Source organism: Anabrus simplex, chromosome 6 (assembly GCF_040414725.1).
Source record: "Anabrus simplex isolate iqAnaSimp1 chromosome 6, ASM4041472v1, whole genome shotgun sequence".
NCBI lineage: Eukaryota > Metazoa > Arthropoda > Insecta > Orthoptera > Tettigoniidae > Anabrus > Anabrus simplex.
In genome coordinates, this window is record NC_090270.1 from 269,596,357 (window position 1) to 269,619,349 (window position 22,993).

Sequence of the window (22,993 nt, forward strand, 5' to 3'; positions counted from 1 at the left end):
AGAGTGCTGTCTTCATGTGATGGAGATGCACATTGCTCCTTGTTCACTGGAGGTTAACCTGCTAAACTATGTACCAAATGACACAGTACAACAGATAGGCATTGTGTCCTTTCCACATGATGCGGGAGAGGAGATAATGTTAGTGGTTCAGAGAACCCTCCAAGTCGATGATCGATGTTTGATGGCAGACCAAAACAATGCTCGAATGACATGCTGAACGCTGACTTGTTAATCGCTGATATTCAACTGGAAGATGCACATTATCGTACAAATTGGCGTCCCAGTGTTAAAGTAGCTGACTTTTGCTTATGCGGGATGACATTGTTGAGATGACGATTTAATTATTATTAAAATAAACATGTAAATGTGTGTAAATAATATATACTTTGCTAAGTCTTTTTGGCTAAGCTTTGGTAAAGGGTACGTCGGGATGTCTTAGTTTCTCTCTAGTGTTCTAGTAGGTTCTTCCCCAAATTACTATTGTTTCTTTTTTTTTTTTCTTTTTTTATATATTTGTTCAGTTATTTATTGAGTGGATGTTTATTTTTGTATGTTTGATTTCATATACTATTTTTCTTTGTTCTGTTCTGTTCTGTTCTGTCCTGTCCTGTATTTCTCCTATTTCTTTCCCATTTATACTTTTGAGTGTGATTTTTGACTAGTTAATAATAAAATTTCTTGTCACATGAAAGCCTACGCCTTGGCAGGGTTCGTCGGGGAGCATCATGCCGGCGAAGAGTGAGGAGATCACATGTGAGGCGCCGTGCTACAGATGTTACAACTGGTTCGTCATCAAGGGTTTTGCATCCACGACATTTAGCAGAGGAGGTTGCCGAGCCACAGCTGAATGGACACGATAGCAGCCTAGAGATTAAACAAGATGACAACCACGAGGGCGAAGGTAAGGCTTAGTGGCAGGTTTACTTTTATTTACTTGTTTAATCCCCAATGATGACACACTCACATCCTTGCACGCAAATCCTCTATTGAGGAAATGGCGATATCTGGGCAACCTCTCTTGAGCCTGAGGCTTTGATGAGGTACTGAGGGGTTTTCTATTCTTATCGAGGAAGGCTATATAAGTAGCTTGAAAAAACATGGTGACAGGTTACTACCGTATTTTCTTGCACAATTAACGCACTTTTCTGACGAAAAATACAGGCGAAAACTTTGGATGCGTAAATAATTCAAGGAAATAAGATATTTAAAATTATTTACAATTCACTTACATTTAAAAGATGCATATAATATAAACACAATTGGTTCAACTCATTTGCGGTTTTTGTCATTTGGCGTAAAATTTCGGCGTGAGAGTTTTTCTGAAAAGTGAAACAGGGTACATCAGAAAAGTTACACGTGGGTTTGAAGTACCAACACTGGAAAATATTCTTCCTGTTACGAAGTGACAGTATGACCTGAAGTGAAATAAACATGAAATAATAAACTACAATTTATATAATGTCATAACAATGACATACCAGCAAAAAAAAAGAAAACTGTCCAACACGAGAATGTCTGGGCATTGAAGGAGGGACCCTGCTAGATTTCCCCAAACTGTTTGTATCCAATCTTGTACGAGTGATGTGTCCATCCACCGTTTTTCTTGGATACGAACGTGCATCTTTCGCAGAAAATTTATGCTGGCATTGTTTTTTGTTTTAGAACAACGTAAGGTGCAATCTTTCTGCCATCAGTTGTTACAGCAAGCATTGCAGTACAACATCGTTGTTTTTCACTTCCGGTGGTGTGCACGATAACACTGGATGCCCCTTTCTTATCGATTGTTCGACATTGTGGAATATGGAAACTGATTGACGTCTGACCTGCAGTTTCTATTTGGGAGTTCAAATGTTCCTTCACTTTACGCATCTCAATCGCGAAGCGTTGAAAATGGATGAAATCATTCGTCATTTTTTGGCATAATGTTGTTCTTTGTCGAAGAGAAAGACCATTTTTCTTCATAAAATTAATCAAGCCTTGGCTAACCTTCAAATCCGAGACGCTGATTCCATGTGCAGCAGCTATTTCTCATCCTTTAAAATACAGCATTTCATGAGAAATGGGTTATCCAACACTGCGTAATGAAATCATATTTAAGCACTTCCTTTTCTACTTGTGGAAGCTTGCCACTTTTTGGTCCACGAAATGCTTTATGAGACTTGTTGGTCGCTTGAAGTGCACTTCTCTGTTACCGTGGTAGCTGACGTTGCATTTATACATTGAATACTTGCGGCCCGCTGCCCTGTTCCCGTATGATTTGGCGTAACCTATCACCGCAAGTTTATGTGATGCAGTATTACTGGAATACTTGCTCACTGTGGACTAACAAACAATTTTGTGATCACGGAATATCCCGTACCCAAAACACTCGTAAAATATGTTTGTACCAGGCTGGAATAGTGCAGTGGGATTTGCTGCCGGCTAATAACAGCACTTTGCCCTATATTTGGAATGCCCGCTTTTGCATTAGGAAGGTTGCTACTTGAGTGGTTGACATCTTAATTTCGAAACGCATCCGGAGCTGCGTGATGAATATTCGAAGAAGTGGGTGCAACAAATATGTGAACATTTAATTTTCTCCACTTGGGGCCCAAAAATATTGGAATGCCTAAATTATGCAAAGGCGTTAAGTATGTGAGAAAATACGGTAGTTAATTTGAAATAGAAAATATTGTATGTTTGAAGATAGATAAAACTAACTGTAATGAGAAAGTTGTACTTAGACAACGGCATTTAGTAGATGTTCATGATAGGAATAATTGAAAGCTTGTTTTATATTGAAGAGATTTGGGACTGTTGTCTGATTGGCTTATGTATTTCGAAGAACATTTCTGAAAAAGTAATACCTACTGTTTGGAACTTTGTGGAACAGGTGTACGTCGGAGTACTCGTCAGCGGAAGCTGCTGTATGACAACTTCAATACATCATGGATCTTGGGAACTCAGACGTTACGTGGCTATCCTATGTTCATGGTGGACAAGGACAAGCCATTGGTGGCTGAGCGGTCAGCAGATGTGGATGAGAAGAAGCGGGCCATTTCGGAGCTGGAGCAAGCAGACGACGACGTAAGCAAGGAACGCGCTAGTGTGCCTCGCAGTAACTATGTGAGTCACACTACCATCCCCTTCCACTATGCTGCATTCTCAGGAGTTAGGATTTACAAAAAGAAAGAAAAGAAACTGTGCTTTTGATCATTTTTGGTATTGATATTCTGTTTAGTATACATGAGAATGATAACACAGAGCTGACTGAATGAAAATAGAACATACGAACTATTTTAATGGGGTTCTTATGGTCGAGGATTCTGTTTGTAACTGCTGAATATTGTGATGATATTGCTTTAAGATCTGAAAGCATGTCGTTAAGCTTGTGTTGTCAGTTGCATGATGTTATAATTGTTCCAAGACATCTTTTTCTGTAGGGCTAATATCTTTACATAAATATTGAATTCAACATAAATTTCGTAGAGGCGAATGGCCTACAGGTTTTCCAGCTTCTTTTTCTTTTCTGATTCCAGTTAGTGGGGACTAGCATAGATTTAAAACATCTTGCTCTGTAAATCCTTTCTTGTTTTAATTAAAACTTCATAACATACTCTTCACTGTTAAGTTGCTTACTTAGTAAGTACAAGTAGAATATCGGTGGACATACAATCCATTGAAGAGGAAGAGGAGGAGCTGAATTTTGTGGAAAAGTCTAATTTACTATCTTCTTGAGTAGCTTCTGAATGTTTTTTTTTTTTGTATTTTTTTGTTTGTTTTCTTTGTTTTTGTTTTTGTTTTGTGGGATATTCAGGTTATTTTTCAAAGATGTTGTCGTCTGTCTGATATGCAGTGAGCTGAATATCATTAGACCTCAGATATAGGAGGTGAAGTCTGTCTCCAGATGGGTAAGGGTGGATAATCTTCAGCATAACAAAATTATGTAAAAGTACAGATACATAATTGGTGATACACTGAAAGCAAATCGATGATATAGAAAGAAAGTGGGCAACACACTGGGATGTTCTGGTAAATTTTATAGGGAATGCCTTGGTATAAGTGGATTTAAAGATGGGAAAATTGCATGTTTTAGTGAATTGATGATGTCCGGGAAACCTATAAACACAAAACAAAGGCATATCGCAAGTAGATCCTAACTAGAGCTAATGTAGGTAGGCAGCAGGATGTGGAGGAAAGAATTAGCACAGAACAGAAAATTGCCCAGTCCAGAAAGGAATTCTTGGGAAGATTTTGGAAATAACTTGGTGTGGTTAGGTCAGACAGCAGGGAAACCTTTGTGGACTGTAATAAATGATCTTAAAGGAAATTAAAATGAAAATAGTCTTTTGGGTAAATCATGCAAACTCCTTATAGTTCGTAGGTAATCACTCGATAGGTGTAAGGAATATTTTGATAATCTTTTCACTGGAAAAGGAATCTTTCTATTGAGTCTCAAACAATGGAGTTTGTGGGAAGGGGAACAATGATGGCAGTGAAACTGCACTTGAATTGGAGACGATTGTACATACTCTAGGATGAAAATGCTTCACAGAGTAATAGGATGAACATGGACTTTGGGTAAGATACGTAGAATTGCTAATTTCTCATCCATCAACTTTACTTCAGTTTAATGAATTACCGTATTTACACGAATAATTCCCGCATATTTTAAAAATATGTTGAGGCACGAAATTGGGGTGCAGGTTTTATTTGCGTCAAGGTTGCCAACAGGCTCCTGGCTCACCTAGTTTTCGATGCTAAGTGTATAGGTATGCTTATGCAACCATAGATGGAAGATAACTGTCCCCATATGTCATATTTAAATGGAAAACAATTCAGACCTTTAATTCTAAACTGACTTTTCATTTTAAAAAAAAATTGTACCGTATTTTACAGAATTTAAATTTAAAATTTCTCAGCATCACGATAGAACGCATTTTCCGTAACATGTAGCGGTAGCTTTCCGCACTTTCACTCACTTCGGTATGTGTATATTTGAAAATAGAGTGAAATCGTAATTCTTTTGTATTCAGCATTTTAAGGAACGCCACAATATCACGTAGCAGGCAGTATGCGGAAAAGCAGAATCCGTGATAACTGGCGAGGGTTGGCATTTCTGAATTACAAGATGGCTGTTAATTCGAAATCACGTAATTGGAAGTCCGATTTCTCGAATAAACAAGGTTTTACTGTATCGCAAAACTAGAATCAGATTTTGCCGGTGTGTCTATTTCAAGTGTTTACATTGCACGAAAAGAATTATCCACCACTGGTTGTGTTATTGTCCAGTAACCGTCTTTCTGATAAAAAGTCCTTATGCAGTTGTTTAACACTTGTATAGTTATACAGTGAATAAACCCTGTATACGCATTGTATATTTTTCTTGCTAATAAACGTGGTATATGCATCGTATTACTATGCAGCACGTATACACATGTTCCAAGTCGTAGGAATCTCTTCCGGCAGTTCACTGATGTATTTCGCACGTTCACCATCTTTATGATCGCTTCTGCTTGTTATCTACAAGCAAAATTTTCCGGAAAGTCGCGCAGTTGCACGGCATATCAAAAAGGCAGTGGCAACACAATGTGAGACAGCTGGAAATTGGCTTATATTTATATAATCTTTTCTTCGGCTTGCTTGTGTAATGAACGCTTATACAAGCTGCATTTTTGTTTAATGATTACGTCCAAATGAATACAGCATGGCATGATTGAATTCTTGTGCAAGGAAGGTGCTTTGACCTGTCTAGGTGTGCTTCTACTCCATAGTAATGCATGTCAACACACGTCCAACATGCTGGACAGTTTATGCCGTTTCCTTCGGGGACTTATGAATCGCCTGCCGTACAGCAGAGATCTCTTCCCTTGCGACAGTCACATCTTTGCTTAGCTGAAGAAAGGCTTGAAGACCGAGGGAGCGTTTCCTGAATCTGTTCCAATATGGCAGCTTCCTTGTTTGTTTATGTCTGCGTGTTGTGATTTGTTTTCAATAATTTTACGTTCTAATTTACGCATTTGATATATTATCATAATATATTAAGTTTATTATTATTTCTACTGTAGTTATAGTTACTTCGCAATTTATTTAGGTCGTAATAAAGTTGTAAATAGTACATTTATCACAACAAGGCATGTCGTCACTTAGGCCTATTTCGGGAGAAGAAATTGAGGAACTTCTGGGTTGCTTTGAAGATGTGACTCCAGTTTTAGCGAAAGTGATGATTATGATGTTTTTCAGATAGCGCTCTAGAGAATGATGAGCCATGCCCTTGGCAAATGTTCTTACTACCTTTCATGCAATATCAGAGTTACAGTGACAGTGGTGATGAAAATGACAGTCACAGTGCTAAAGAAAATGACAATGACTGTGAATTAGATTGTTCTTGGTCTGAATGCATATTCTCTGAAAGTAATGTTGTCCATCCCCACCATTTTTATGAAATCCCAGGACCAAAACATGTAGGCCTACCTCAGCCAGATGCTCTGCCCATAGAATATTTCAATTTGTTCTTTACACTTTCATTCCTGACACTATTAGTTGATTTTGTATGTTCTGATTTTCTGAACTGTTCTGTAGTAACAAATACTGCTACTAGACACAGTTCTCTCAATTGATTACTATTACTCTCCCAAAATTGATAAAATATCCAATCGTTGACAGGTTACACTTTTGCTGTCTTTCTCTTGACATGTTCAAGGGTCTTGGAAATTAGTTCATAAATTGGAAAATGGACCTACAGTAACAATATAAATTGGTATATATGATCCCAGGTAAGAGATACGATTAAATATCATCACTTAGTCACTTTTATATTTAGTGTAAAATGTGTTAATTAATTTCAAATGATGTTTTTCTTTTTTTAAAAATAAAAAATAATAGAATTTTTGTGCACAGTATTCCACATAAGTTTGTTTTTTGAAATGCAAGTCACATGTTTATATTCCTTGGAGTATATCAAGCTCACATACCAAATTTTAACTCCATATCTTTTAAATTGAGACATAAATAAAAACATTTATACGGTGATGCAAAATCCATTGAAACATGCTTGGCATTCTATGCATATGATGACCTATTATGGTTCAGCATCCAAAGGGTTAAGGAGACAGCTGAATACTTGAGCATATTGTAGTGGCAATTTGTTACGCGAGAATGTACGAGCGATAGGCACTGTGGAACTCAAATTTTCCACCATTTTCTGTGTTCCTATTGGCTGGCTAGGGCTGCCGGGTTCATTGAAAATGAGAAAATCGTGAAATTTAAAATAGTCGCAATGTGCGCTGGGTATGATTTAATTAGTCACAGGGTTATTAATCGCGTCGTACCGTGTTTTGTGTGAGGTATGCTAGAGGCACTTTGTTGGCCCCGCCCAGCTGTCTTGTTACAAGCCAGACTTAACCAAGCCAGACCAATATCTTTTCACTAGCCTGGTCTTGAAACTAATTCCTAAGTTGGCAGCATCGCTTAGCCCGCTGTGACATTGTCCGAGGCGCATCGTGTTGATTTTCTAACCTTCGTGAGACTGACGGAGCCGTGATCTCTAACCTATCGTTCGCGAAGGGTGTACAGAATCTATTAAAATGCAGTGTACCGTTTTCATCGTCCTAATAACGGAATGAATGATGTCATTCGGCGTTAAAATTTGCCATGCACGGTAATGAGATCACAGAGATTATGTAATTGAGCCATACATCTAAAAAGAACGAATGTATTAAGTTAAATAGGCCGTGATTTCAGAATATATATATAACGGACGCATAAAATCAAGAAGGCCATGAATGTGATAGCAAAGATGTTCATTTGGCGAATCAAGTATGCCTAGGCCACGAAATTAGACATAAAGATATAAAGGATCCATGCGGCCGTGATAAAAAAATAATAGAAAGTTTTTTTAAAAATTGTTAAAAAAAAGAAGTGAGTGAACAATAAAAATTTTTTTACGTAAGACTTCGAAGCAAGTTCATCCATGAAGAAAATAGTCCTCGCGGGAAGAAGAAGGGAGATATATAAAAGAGCAAGAGCTAAAGATCCAGCACATTGAAGAATTTTTAAAGTTACGCCGATATCTGACCTAAAATCAAGGCGGAAAAGCAGAAGAAATTAAATAATATTTGGACAGTAGTCGGAATACAAACTGAAGGTCGTCGCGAAATACCAAAACAAATTAGACTTCTCGTATGCTAATTGTCTGAATGAAAAATTAAGAGCTAATTCGATAATTTACTTGTTAAAGTCTGTTACGGGAAATTGACATTGAATTTCTGCTATAATAACCTGATACAAAACTATAATCTAGCTTCTTTGTAGTACATTTTGAAGGCTATGGTCGTGACATTAATTTCGATGCTGGAAATGTTTCTTTCACATGACTAACGGCTACAATATGAGAGGCTAAATCGGTGATGGGGCTGACTTTCCGACGTAGACCGCCCAGCTGTTCCTGCTAGCCAGAGTCTTCAGACTACCGCCTGATGATGACGTAACGGATGTTGGAGACTATCTATGCAGCCCTAAGATGACAACATCGGAGCCTAACCCAGTCATCTAACATCGGCAGTCGCAAATTAAGTTCCAAAGAATTATTTTATAATCTTGAAATTTATGTGTCATAGACGTAGTATATAAATATTTGCAGTAAACATTAGTATGTAGCTTGTTATGAAGTTCTTCGTAATGAAATCTCAATTGATATTATCTTTGCAATGAGGTTATCCTAGTTGATTTATCATTATGGGAGTAGGTATTCTTCAAGTGTATATAATCAGTGTCATGATATAGGAATGCTTAAAGTTAAACAAGGAGAGATTTCAAATGATGTTTTCAACCATTATGGAAATGAAACGACGTACACAATGTGATATATTCCAGACGTAACGTTTTAAAGAAGATAATTAATTTCTGAGTTGCTTAGACTTGGTTACTATTACGACGCGACTACATGTGAGTAAATATTAACTTATTTTGTTTGTACATGTGTTTCCTTTACAGAATAACGTGATCATTTGTATTACAAATGAAACTTAACCCAGAAATGCACCGCTGTAGTATATTAACGATATGTCAAGATAATTTGCCGCCTAGATGGGAATGATTTATGTTTATGTAGGAAAGTAAGGATTTGAGTGACATGTTGATGTGGTTATACGTATAATTATTCGTTGAGATATATTTATGGTAGTGAATGACGTGGTATTATAATATTTAATATTGGTATATGGAGAGATAAATGTAATTATGAATTTTTGGTAGTAAATACGATGTGTTACTAACCAATAATGTTATTTAACGTATGCAGCATGACTTTAATATAGTAATGCAAGGTATATTGGGTTAATGATACATATATACAATGAAATACGTCACAGAATTCGTATGTTGGTTACCGTAAATTGTCTTCAGATTAAATATCCAAATAAGGAATAAATAAGGGAAAACTTGTTGTCTTCATGGAGAATATGTCAACGTTGTAATGAATGGTATTTGATGTTTGGTCTTAAGAATATATTTTATGGATAAAGCGACTTCATAATTTGAATCTCTACCACAATTAAATAAATAATGTTACTAAATATATTCCTACGAATTTTATGGTACTTGATTGGACATAGGTGCAACCATAAATCATCATAGGTATAATTTCTGATAGAACTACGATAATAACTGATCATTATACGATACCTACATTTAATTTTAGGATGTGATATGATTATTTTTACCAAATGACATGGTCAAACTGACCAATATTTTTCTTTTAATGATCGATATATGTTCGAAACAGCCATTTTGAGCTAATATATACTTGGAACTTACAACTGCTGACGTTACAATTTTGGAAGATGTGCCTTTGTTTAGTGACAGAATATGAATTCAGTATCAACGAAAATAAGCATTTTTTTTTTTTTTTTTTTACAAAACAAGAGGCGATGGACTCTAAGCATATTTATTATGCATTTTTCTAAGGCTTAGGGACTTGATTTTTTTTTAACCAATATTAATTTATCTGCTTACCAATTGATTGTCGTTATTAATATGAGATAAATAATTTCAAAGAATATTTGACTACATCCTCATCAAATATGACTGATACCTACGATTTATGTGATTATGAGAATTTTTCTTTGTTTTCATGATGCGGATAACAAGTAATTAGCAGGAGGATTAATTGAACCAGATTGTAGATAGTTTAGGTTTATATTTTTCAACAGAAAGAAGAGAAGGGCGATTGATGTAAATGACTGTTATTATATTTTCTTTTATGATTCTAGAATCATGAATAAAATTGTAGATTTATACAATTTAGAGGTTATTATTGAAAATAGGCTGATATAGTTATGGTAGATAAGATGATTTTGAATTAATTGAAAATTATTTTTTTTTCTCGAATGAATGGATATGGACAACTTAACATTGATTCCGACGGATGGATGGTATCGCTGGTAATTTATTAAAAGGAAATGCAGTTTCCCAGTTGACCTCACGTAAAAAATACTATTCACAGATGCATTTTAATTATCCCTGAGAGGTGTCGCGTGGGAATTTAGGAACTATTTTGATGACAAATGTGACATGTGAAACGAAGATTTCGGCGTTGCTTAAATTTTTTTTAATGGCGCGGTCACTGATTTATTCATTGATTGATAGAAGCAAGTATAGCTACCGACACTAAGCATCGTTTTCATAAATGCATTGATCCATCTTACTGATCCGGAGAGATGATAGTTGGAGGAGGGGAAAATAGCCGGAGCATTTGATAGTTCACCCATGATTGTGCAAGAAAATTATTCCCCCTAGGATGGTGCATTTAAAATTGGTGCCACAACAGTGAGGCAATTGAAGGGAAAGACACCGCGGGAACGTTGAAAAATGAGCCAAAAAAAAAAAATTTAAAAATCGCCACACCGTGGAGCAAAACTGAGGATGCCCAGGGGCATGACATTAAATTGCCCAATGTTTAGGCAAGGACTGAGAATCCCAAGCAAAATTGAAAATAACTGTTGGACGCGCATTAAAAATCGCCACAACAGTGGAGCAAAACTGGGGATATCCAAAGCAGCGTACATTAAATTGTCATAACGTTTAGGCAGAAATGAGGATACCCAGGGGCAGTGACAAGATAATTGTAGGATACAATGAATTGATGCCCAGCAGTAGAGTAAGATTGAGGATGCCATAGCCCAAACGTTGAATTGGCATTCACCGTTGGAACAAAATTGAGAATACTTGATATGGGAATATTTTAAAGAAAATAATGAGGAAGGATGGCTAAGAAAGATAATAACCAGCAATGAGGCGAAGAACAAATAATTATTTGAGATCGGATATTTACAGAAGACGCCGAAAAAGAAAGGAAGAAGTTGAGAGATAGGTAAACAGTTCAAGGCTGTGAAAGAAAAGCGGAAGAAGAGATGGATAAAAATTATTGAAATAAATTCCAATAATAATTTAAATAATTAATAGGTTAAGATAATTTATAATGTTGATTCCAATCATTATATCATATTATGTTAAGATAAGAATAGGTAATAGGTTAATAATTAAAAAAAAACATTAAAAAATGCTTATTTTCGGAGTCCTAAATGACTGGGATAGTAGGATGGCTGATTGGCGGGGGAAGTTGGATTGTCGGTTTCCATATTGATTGAGTAATTGAAATAACTTTTAGTGATTCTAAGTCATAAATTTAGAGAAATTGGAATTTTAAGGAGGTTGAATAATAGTAAACATAAATATGACAAGTTTAAATCAGCTCCGTACACAATTTGAAGAGTATCAAAAGGAGCAGGGGGAGAGACAGCAGGAAAAGGATGAGGAGATAAATAGAATAATAGAGGATGTAGAGGAGGCAAAAGGAGAACGGAAACAGAAGGATGAGCAGATAAACAAGATAACCGAGGAGTTAAATAAGACGAAAGAAGAACAGAAGGGAGTAATAGAAATGTTAAAGGAAATGAGGAAGAAACAGGAACAAAGACAAAAAGAGCAATTGGAAGAGATATTTGGAAGATTTCGAGAAGAGTACCGACAGAAACAAGAAGATCATAATCAGAAACAAGAAGAAAGATATCGGAACCAGGTGGAGGAGATGAGAAGAACAGAGAAGAGGCAAGAGGAGATGATTAGAGCAGGAATTGGCAAAATTGAAGTAGTAGTTTCCCAGATGAAAACCGGGTTAAGCGAACTTCGAACTGAAATGATGGAATGGAGGATAAGAACAAAGAGTTCCATAATGAAATGAATAAAATTAGAGGAGAACTAGCAGAAAGTAGAAATTACATCCAGGAATTGAAAGAGGATGAAATCAAGAAGCTAACGGAAAATATGGAATCGATGAGAGTAGATTCCCAAGAAAAATGGAATCAGTATGATGAGAAGTTGAAAGACATAAAGGAGAACGTATTAACAGCAAATAAAACGCGTGGAGATAATTTTATCTTAGCACGTGACCATATTGGAGATGAGATGAAAATTATAAATGAAGAAATGAAGAAGAACAAGAATGAAACGGAAAAAAGAATAATTAGAACAGAGCAGGAAATTGATGAGATGAAGAAAGAAATTCAGAATATTAGAGGTGAAATACAAACGACAAAATTGGAAATATCAAAACAGTTGAATGAACAGAGAATCGTAGACATAAATATAAACGACAGGGAAGGAACACCGACAATATCGGGCGAAACCGACCAGAGTAGTAAGGATGTGATGGCTGGAAATATTGGAAATGGAAGCCCAGCCATTATAAATATTGTAAAAACGTACGATGACAGGCCCAAAAATTTTAGCAACACTGCAGCAATGTCACCAAAGAGATTCTTGCGAGAGATGGAAGAATACTTTAAAGAAAATAGGATACCTGATGAAAAGAAACTCAGGATAGTTGAAAAACACTTAGATGCAAATCCGAATTTGTGGCATCAGGCATTTAAGTATACTTTCCACGATTACGATGAGTTTAAGGTCGCATTTCTCAAACGCTTTTGGAACCCCGAGATACAACAAAACCTTAGGTTGGAATTGTACTCGAAAAGATATTCGTCAGTAGGACCAACGAGATATAGTGACTACTTTTCGTACCAGTTTCACAGGTTTCAGGATCTCGATTCCGCGCCCAGCGAATTAGAGGCGATAAAGACAATACAAAAGCAATTTCCTCCGGAAACTCAAAGATTACTAGCTGCCGCAAATGTGACTTCCGCGATCGAAATGGAGAGCATCTTGAGGCAGTTAGATATGACATCGAGTCACCTGGCAGCAAGAATCCACAGGAACACAAATAATCAAGAGGAAGTAAACGTAATAAACTGGGAAAACACTCAGAAGAAATCAGTACCTGAGAAAAGAGATAAATGATAGAAGCTCAAGGAAAAGAGAAATTAGTGAAGATGAGGAGAGGACAAATGATCGAAACCGATGTAGATGCAGGCAAAATGGACATGATGGTGGAAGGCAGAATGAAGATAGACGATTTTTGCCATATCATCGACCGCCTAGCCGATTTAGGAATGAAAGAGAAAGAGGAAGTTACAAAGGCCGATGTATCATGGAGCGCCGATGAACAGATACAATAACAGGGAGAATAGGAACAGGCAGTATGTTCAGGAATTGAGAAAAGAAACTAGAGAGAAGAAGAGATGGGAGGAAGCGATCAGGGATCGAGACATCAATGGAGATATAGAGGGAGCCCAGAGTTTAGAGCTTCAGGAGTATAAAAGAAAAGATAGAGATGGGCAGAAATTGAATCCAGAAGCCCATTCGTATCAAACAGACTCCCAGAATAAAAAAAATTAAAAAAAGCCAATTTCAATTTAGAGATCAAAAGGGATAATTTGGCACTCTCATAGAGTAATTGGACATGGGGGTATAGAGAAGGTGGTAAGGACAATAATGGAGAGATTCAGATGGACAGGAATGAGATGAACCATCAGAGATGTGATCAAGACATGTGATATATCTCAAAGGACAAAATATAGCCCTTTCCTTACCAAGCAAGAACCAATTGCAATAATACCAACGACCCCTCGTGAGATATTTGCAATAGATATTTATGGAAGATTACCAACGGCTGCTAAAGGGAATAAATACATAGTTGTTACAATGGACATCTTCTCAAAATTCAGTCTTACAGCCTATACAGAGAGCTACAACAAAACAAGTACTGAGAGCCATAAACAAAAATGTAATACCTAAGATGGGAAAACCGAAGAAAATCTTGACTGATAGAGGAACTCAGTTTACATCGAGTGAATTCCAGGAAGCAATGCAAATTTTAGGAATCAAACAAATATATTGTTCAGTAAGGCATCCGTCAGCCAATCCAGTAGAGCGCTGTATGTGAGAGATCTCTAAATATTCTAGGATATATTGTTCCCAAAATCATTGGAGATGGATTGAAGTAATAAAGATAATTGAGGCATGTATAAACAACACCGTCCATGAGTCAACTAGCCAGATACCGAGACTTGTACATTTGAATGAATGACCAACTCGACCATGGGATGAAATTATAGGGAAAAACGAAGAACCAAAACCTAGTTGCATGGAGATCAATCAAATAGTAAGCGCCAAATTGAAAGAACAAGCAAACAAACGACGAAGAGTCCGAAACAACAAGTTCCACCCACCATTCCGGGTTGATGACTTGGTAATGATAAGAAAAGTACCAATTTCTAGCGTTTCGGAGCGGATATTCGCCAAATTCGTTCATTTATATGATGGTCCATATTTGGTAAAGAAGGTCTTTGGAAACAATGCCTATATGATTGAAAATCTAGATGGAACATATCGGAACATATACAATGCTTCAAACATGAAGCAGTATTATGAAGAAGATCAAGAGTAGAGTATTAACCAAAAATCCAAAATATACAGGACGGACGAACACAAATCAGGCCGATGAAAAGCTACATCAATAAAGCAACAAAAATGAAATAAATACACTGCGAGCAGCATAGCAGGTTATCGCCGTAATATCCACTTATACAATTAATTTGCAATCTGAGAACTGACCTTCAAGGTTTTCCAATTACTGAAATATGTAAGGAAAAGTGAAACGAAAATCTGTAAAAGTTCCACTTTTTATTTTCATCGCATGTATCATGACTACAATAGTTTGATACCGTTATGTATAGTATGAACATGTTTGGCCGCATGGCTAAATGGTTAGTATGTGTTGACCTTCAGTTCAAGAGGTCACGAGCTGGTCGGGTATTTTAACTTTCGTTGGTTACTTCCAACAGTTCGGGGGCCATATTTGTGCGCCACGACTTATGGTACACATTAGGATTCATCTTAGGTAGAGCTGCATTTTCATAAGTGCGTAGACCATGTATCACGCGACAACTCGAAAGATTTGCACCTGGCTTCGGAGGCCAAACACCGTTGTTGTTGTTGTTGTTGTTATTATTTATTATTATTATTATTATTATTATTATTATTTATTATTATTATTTATTATTATTATTATTATTATTATTATTATTATTATTATTATTATTATTTACATGAAAGTGCCCAAATACAGTACCCATATTTTATTAATTTGCTTTCCCCCTATTTTATATGTCGCCTGCATTTATCGTTTTCCCACATCCATAGCCATTTTCCCCCTTGAAAACGATGCATCGAGGTTTTACTGTATATTAAGAGTTTACTAAAAACAGCTTTGGCAAATCTGTCCGTCCGTCCTGTTGGACCGATTTGCTTAATTTTTGTTTTATTCTCCAGAATTACCTGCCAGTGAATCGTGAGATATTGATAGGTCTCTCAAGTTCAGCCAACTTTGAGTAATCATAAATTCAAATCATTAAATGATCACTGCAATAATTGCCGGCGAATGCTGACACTTACCTGCAATACATTTTGTAGTTAGCAGGTTGCTAAGCGACCAACATTTTAATTAATATTCTGATATATGTGTTTTTCATCCTTAGTAATGTCATTGCGTGCAGCCATGTTTATTACCTGTAAAGCCAGAGTACAGCAAAACCTTGATACATTGAATTTCAAGGAGGAGAGGTAAAATTATGATGGATGTAGGGAAAATGATAAATACGGGTAACACAAGAAATTGGGGAAAGCAAAATAATAAAACAAGATTACTGTATTTGGATACATATCTTTATGTAAACCTCATAGTGGCATCAAAATATTGCCTTGGAAATAATAATCATAATTTATACTCGATGGAATTATTAAGCTTAATTTTTACAGCGTTTCTTTTCACTTTTCTTTACATCGTGTAATAATTAAAAACCGGTAAGGTCAGTTTTCTTATTGCAAATGACTGCTATATGTGGATATTACGGCGATAACTTGCATTTTCAGTGAAATACGAAAGATTTCAAAGAATGTGTAATTTTTAATTATTTAGAATCAAAAGTTTGTTGACTTCTTTTTGTTCTTTTTTTCCCCCTACCTGTTTAACGCCGCATGAATACGGAGGAAGGTTTTCGGCGACAGAAGGATGGGAAAGGGTTAGGATTAGTTAATTAAGGTACAGTCCCAGCATTTGCCTGATGTGAAAATGGGAAAGCATGGATAACCATCTTTAAGGCTGCCGATGGTGGAAATTGAACCTACTATCTCCCGAAGGCAAGCTCACAGCTGCGCGACTCTCAACGCACGACCAACTCGCTCCGTTGTTTCGTTCTTTACTCATGTAAGACTCGGTTAGAAACATGGTGTACGTTCCCAATTCATCATCCATGAATTGTTTAATCAATTTGTGAAAAATAGATCACTTAATCATGGACATTTTAATTCTAATCATGAGCATGGAGTCTGCTCCCAGCTCACGAACCGTAATCTGCGCATTGTAGAGAGGACAGGGCACAACGTTTGTATCTTAAGGGATGCACCAATACGAAGTCTTTTTTTAATAGCACTATTTGTAATATTTTTTCAGTTTTCAGTGTAGACTTACAACAATTGCCAGTTGTTAATTTTAAAAACGAACGTTCATTTGGTGTTATGCTGGAAAGCAATGATGGAAGAAAGTCTGGAAATTTGTGAAATGTTATTTAATTCAAATGTATGAACAAAACTTACAACAGTTGATCTTTTCTTGGCAACAATATCGACACTATTACTGGTCTAGTTGACCGTGGAGTTGTCGCACACCATCTGAGAGACATCACATTAAATTACTTCTGTTATTGCAAGGACACTATCAAGGCCACTGGCTGGAAATTCCATCTACCTTTCAAGTAATTATTCACAACCAAAAAAGCATCAGTACGCCACTGTTATGACCGGTTTCTGGAATGACAGTTATCTGTAGATGCTTAGTTACCAGTAGAGCCCTGCACGGATGCGGATATCCGCAAAGTTAATGTCTTCGCGGATACAAACTGTATGGCATTGAGATAATGTTGCTGATAATTTCTAAATAATGCCATTTATAGATTTTCACTTACGTATACCTTGTTTTTGCTTGTGGTTAGGCGACCCTTGACATTGGAATGGGAGAATACAGTAAAACCTCATTAATTCGAAGTCTTTGGGACTAAAAAATCGGACTTCGAATTACGTGATTTCGAATTAACCGCCAGTTTGCAATTCAGAAGCACCAACCCTTGCTGTGTTACAAAATATTCTAAGGCCCGTTAGAATGCAGTTAACCTTGATTCACAGTTTATACCTTTCAAATGCCATGAAAAAGAACTATTTTCAAAATGTATCCAAGAAGGTGCATTTACAGAATTCAAATAATGCACTTGGATATCTCACTGGCACACACAACCTCATGCAACGAAAGAAAGAAAAAAGCACGATTCAAAGACGAGGAGAAATCTATGTTGTCTCCCATGTGCAAGTGCTTTATTCGTTGGATTACTATACTGTATGCATTTTAGATGCCTTGTATTTACACAGAAAGTACCCGATGCCCTAAAATCGTACTTTCCTATGACCCTATCATTGTACGATTTCCCGCCATGGCACTTCTCTCGTACTTCAGAAATGTAAACACTTGCTGTGTCACGAACTATTCTAAGACCCATTAATACATGCAATCACCTCAATTCACAGTTTAAACCTTTCAAATGCCATGGAAAAACTATTTCCGAAATGTATCCAACAAGGTGCATTTACAATGTTCAAATAATGCACTTGAATAAATCACTGACATAACCTCAAGCAACGAAAGAAAAAAAAATCACACAATTCAAAGACGAGGATAAATTATGCTGGTTCCCCTGTGCAAATGCATTATTTTTTGGATTTCTGTACTGTTTGCATTTTTAGATGCTTGGTACTGGTATGGAAAGCGCCAGACGCCGTTAAAACATTGTGGCTTATTGAACTTTCCCATGACGAGGGGATAAAATTTCTCGCTTCTATGTGCATTGCAACGCATTAGAATGACCCCATCCCCCACCGTTGTACGATTCTCCGGCTGGCACTCTCTCCTTTGAAGCCATAAGACCGTTTGGGCTCGGATTAAAATAAGGCAATGCAATTTCATCGGAAATGACAATATTGTTCGGTGTCTACGAATTTATCATATGAGCCACGTTTTTTTTGTCAACTGTCGGCATCGCCAGTGTTCGCGAATTCTGTTTTTCCGCACACTGCCTGTTACGTGGTATTACGGCGTTCCTTAAAAGGTTGAATACAGAAGAATTTTGATTTCATGAAGCGCACTGTAGACCCACCGAAGTGAGTGTAAGTGCGAAAAGCTACCCCTCCACGTTCCGGAACACACATTCTATTATGACGCGGATAAATTTCGAGTTGAAATTACTCTGTAACATACTATTGTTTTAAAATATAAAGGCAGTTTCGAATTAAAAGTCTGAATTTCGGTACTGGGTCCAACATTGTACTTCGAATGACGAATTATCCGTATTTTGAATTAAACAATTTAAATAACATGCAAAACTGTTTCTCATTTTTCCGGGAACGAGAGCTTCTTCGAATTAGGCGGGATTTTGAATTAACCGATTTTGACTTATCGAGGTTCTACTGTAGTGATATATATAGAACGTTGAGACCATAAAGCCTTAAATCTCGCCTGTGCCTAACTGGCTCCTGCCCGCAATTAATGGAAGGAAGTAACAAAGGTGAATACGTCAGTAATTGTCGCAAGAGAAAATCCCTCATAAACCGGTCACTGTAGGAGTTCTGGTGCCATGTACCAGTTCTATTGTATTATGTTAACAGATCTATTCGTTTCAATACGTTGGGTGTAATATAATGTAGTTAAATATGTAATTTTTTTTCGGATAACCATTTTGCGGAGGGCAGATAACCATTCGCGGGTGCGGATAAAGGAATGCGTGTGCAGAGCTTATTTTGTATATCTGCGCAGGGCTCTAGTTATCAGTGACTTAACATGGTGATATGTTTAAAATGAGTTTCTGAAACAACAGTTATCGGCTTCTTCACAGTTATTTGCGCAACGACTGATAACTGTAGCTAGAGCTGTATTTACTTTTACATTAGAACCGATTCCAACTGACACCGATATGAGGTGCCACTTCATTACTCTTTTGTACATGGTCTTATGAGTTTCGTAAACATTAGTAAGTGACAATGAACTGATTACAATATATTTACAGTCATTGATTGTAGTTTTAAGATGCTTGGGTGTGCTGGAGTTGACATTATTTCGGTCAGTACGTCTACTTCCACGTTATCACTGGCTTTAGTCACTGATTCCCCATTGTATGGTGTCATATGTCCCAGCTGTTTCGGTTATGATCTCCTCGGAGCATGACACCTCTACTGTAAATGTATCGTCCAATACGGGAAATGAATCTTCAAATTAAATAGAACTTGAATCAAACGGATTTTCATCAGGCTTCAATTGATCTTTCAGTACAGCTGTAATGTTAAGATCTCTTTCATCAGGCTTTGAATTCGAGTTCCACCAACAGTTAGCGAACATCCAACCTGAAATTACGGAGTATTTACCATTAATATTTACTTTTGTACTAAATAATAAATATACAGTAAAACCTCGTTAATTTGAAGTCGTTGGAACTAAAAAATCGGACTTCGAATTACGTGATTTCAAATTAAACGCCAATACGTAATTCAGAATTTTGCCGTGTTATAAAATATTGTAAGGCCGGTTACTGCATGCCGTTAACCTTGATTCACAATTTAAACCTTTCAAATACCATGAGAAAAAACTATATCCAAAATGCATCCAAGAAGGTGCATTTAGAGTATTCAAATAATGCACTTTGATAACTCACTGACAAGCATAGCCTCTCGCAACGAAAGAAAGATAGAAAGAGAACAACACTGTTCAAAGACGAGGAGAATGTATGCTTGCTGACATTGCAAGTGCTTTATTCATTGGATTACTGTATTGTACTGTATGCCTTTTAGATGCCCTGTGTCGTGACTCACCTTGTCCCGAGATGTTCTGGACGATTTGTTCTCCCGAGCGGCTTGGAGAATCTGTGGGTTGGGTGCCCTGAACCATTAAATGAAGTACTGAGTCCCATTTAATATGATATATATTTGCTTTCAACTCTGACTTCCCAAATACCGTACATATTTACAATGTCTATTTACAACATACTTCAGTGATGTGCCTGCTCCGGAAGCTTTTAGAATACTGACTTCCAACCTGGGTAGAGTCCATGTAGAAAACCTGAGAGTTGCCCTCTAGCTTGTCTCTAAGCCTAAGTCCGCATCTCCCACTACTGTCTGAGAGACTAAGTCTTTCCAATATCACTTCTAACGCGGCTATGTCCCACTCCTCTCTCTCATTCTGAATGTAAGCACCTCCAGTCTTATTACCGACGTTCTTGACCTACGTAGAGCGTTCTCCTGTCCAAGACTAAAGATATCCCTTAAGCCTCTGCAGCTTGTATATATATCCTGGTCTGGCCCTTGCTAACTAGTGAGAGGGGGAACTCCCACCCTAGTACTAGTCTACCCCCAACTGGGATCCCTCTCCAGTAGGTGGTGCTATGGTGGTCAATCTCAGAACCACTTATTCTCTGTCTCACTCAGCCTAACTCATATCTCTCACTGAGTGGAATGTTTTGCCATGAAGTGGAGATTTTCCGATGCTCCATCCTTCCATGAGTCATGTATTCTTTCCTTGTCTCTCCCAATGCTAATTATTCTGAATGCTGGATTTGTGCTTGTAGCTAGCCACTGTTCATTTACTCAACCCTTGGTCAGTTTACATAGATAAGATTACAACTCAATAACAAGTTACTCATAAGCCTTCCGTAGCAGGACTTGAAGAACAAGTAATTTCACATATCCAATTCTAAATGTTTCAAATATAAAGTAGCACATTTTACACAATTAATAACCATAATTCTTCTTGTAAGAAAACTCTTTATCCTTTCGTTTATACATTCCTAGTGGTCTCCTGTACTGGGGATCCACTAGTTCAATTCTAATCTCCTTAACTTAATATATGCTATGGGACTTAATATATCTTGGTTCGATTCCCGGCATCGGTGCCATCACGACACCTCCCTTACCCGGGAAGAAATGGGCGCAACACATTTGCGTCCATTTCGACTATGAGGAACTCACAGCCTTGCTTCTGATGACCTTAACGGTCTCCTGGCTATTGGTGGTGGCGTGCCTCGTTCTCTTATCTCGTGTGAACTTGCCTCGATAACTACTACTTCTCGGGATTCCACAGGTGAACTGAGACGTCTCTCAGTGAGCCTGGGACTTTCCAGTCTCAAAAGCCCCGCAGGTGAGTCAGGACGTCTCCCAACAAGCCTGGGGTGCTGAAATATCACATTAACATTCTCTTCCGAGGTTTTCGCCTTACCTTCCTTATTGATTACAGTTTGTTTGATACAGATACTTGGACAATGCTCCTTCGCATCGTCCATACATTTACTGAAAGAGTATCCTACCTTTCTACAGGAATTACAACAACAACAATTACAACAATAACACCATATGAATAAACCCACTATACTCACCATGGTCCAGACTATGTATCTATATATATTTACATGTTGATACATGGCTTTTTGCCTTATTTCTTCCTCTTTTTGTCTGACCATGTTTTCTACTTCCTCTGTCTTATGGGTAGCCCAACGTAAGTCATCGATGTGATTTAACAAGTTAGTTGTTGCTACTTTATTTAACTCAGGGACCTGATCTAACCTTAATTCACTGTCTATCTGCTCACAGCAATCATACTGTAGTGCTATCATTGGCACTAAATCCTTGTCTTGCGTACTATTTATTTTCCCTACTCCCTGAATTTTACTATTTGGGCCATACAGTGTACACATAGGACTTATTTCTATCGTACCTGTACCCTTAAGCATGATATCACTAGTAGTATCTTTGCACATGCAAGTCACCTTTTTCTCTTCAGGGGACACATATATATATTTATTATTCTCTGTGAGAATCCACATCAAGTCTCTAACGGGCAACACACGTTTGGCACAATTTTCAGGCATTTGATTGACTCCACTAATTAATTTAACAACACAATTATTTTGCGTGTGCACCGTATTAATTGGAAACCTTACCTTGCATAATTTCCACATGGAAGTTACCTGTTTGCATTCGTTTAATTGTTCTTCACTCAACTGCGCGAATGTTTGTTTTTCCTTATCCATGATTATATAATTCTTTTCCTCGTTCACATACACGTAATGATTAGGGTTATTTATCACTTGAGTAGGAAAAGGTATCACTTTATACAATAAATAGGTTGTCTTATCTGTTAAGGGTGTTTTCATTACATACACTAAGAAATTTGTACTTAAAAACACTTCTGCTGAAGCTACCCTGTATATAAGGTAGCCATAAGTCGACTTTAATTCAAATGGCAAGGAAATACCTCTTGGAAAATCTCCCTGCGCTTTTCTATAGGCCTTAATGATCTCATCTGGTGTAATTATCTGAGGATGTATTATCCCAGACTGAGCATTCATAATACCTTCCAATACTATACTATAATGATCATGCAACTGCATTAGAAGACCTTCAATTTCAATTAAGTGTCTATTAATAGCTATCTCCAATTCTGCTTGCCTAATCGCTCCAGCTACTTGGA

The 22,993-nt window shown here is 37.1% G+C and overlaps 1 protein-coding gene across 1 annotated transcript in view; it reads left to right on the top strand.

Moving 5' to 3' along the window:
• Positions 1-22,993, top strand: part of LOC136876441 (ATPase family AAA domain-containing protein 2) — a 456,642-nt gene that overhangs the window by 65,650 nt on the left and 367,999 nt on the right. Inside the window, exons 5-6 of the mRNA XM_067150416.2 lie at positions 693-901; positions 2,873-3,105. Of these exons, the coding sequence (XP_067006517.2) occupies positions 693-901; positions 2,873-3,105 (442 nt within the window). The remainder of the gene's footprint in view (positions 1-692; positions 902-2,872; positions 3,106-22,993) is intronic.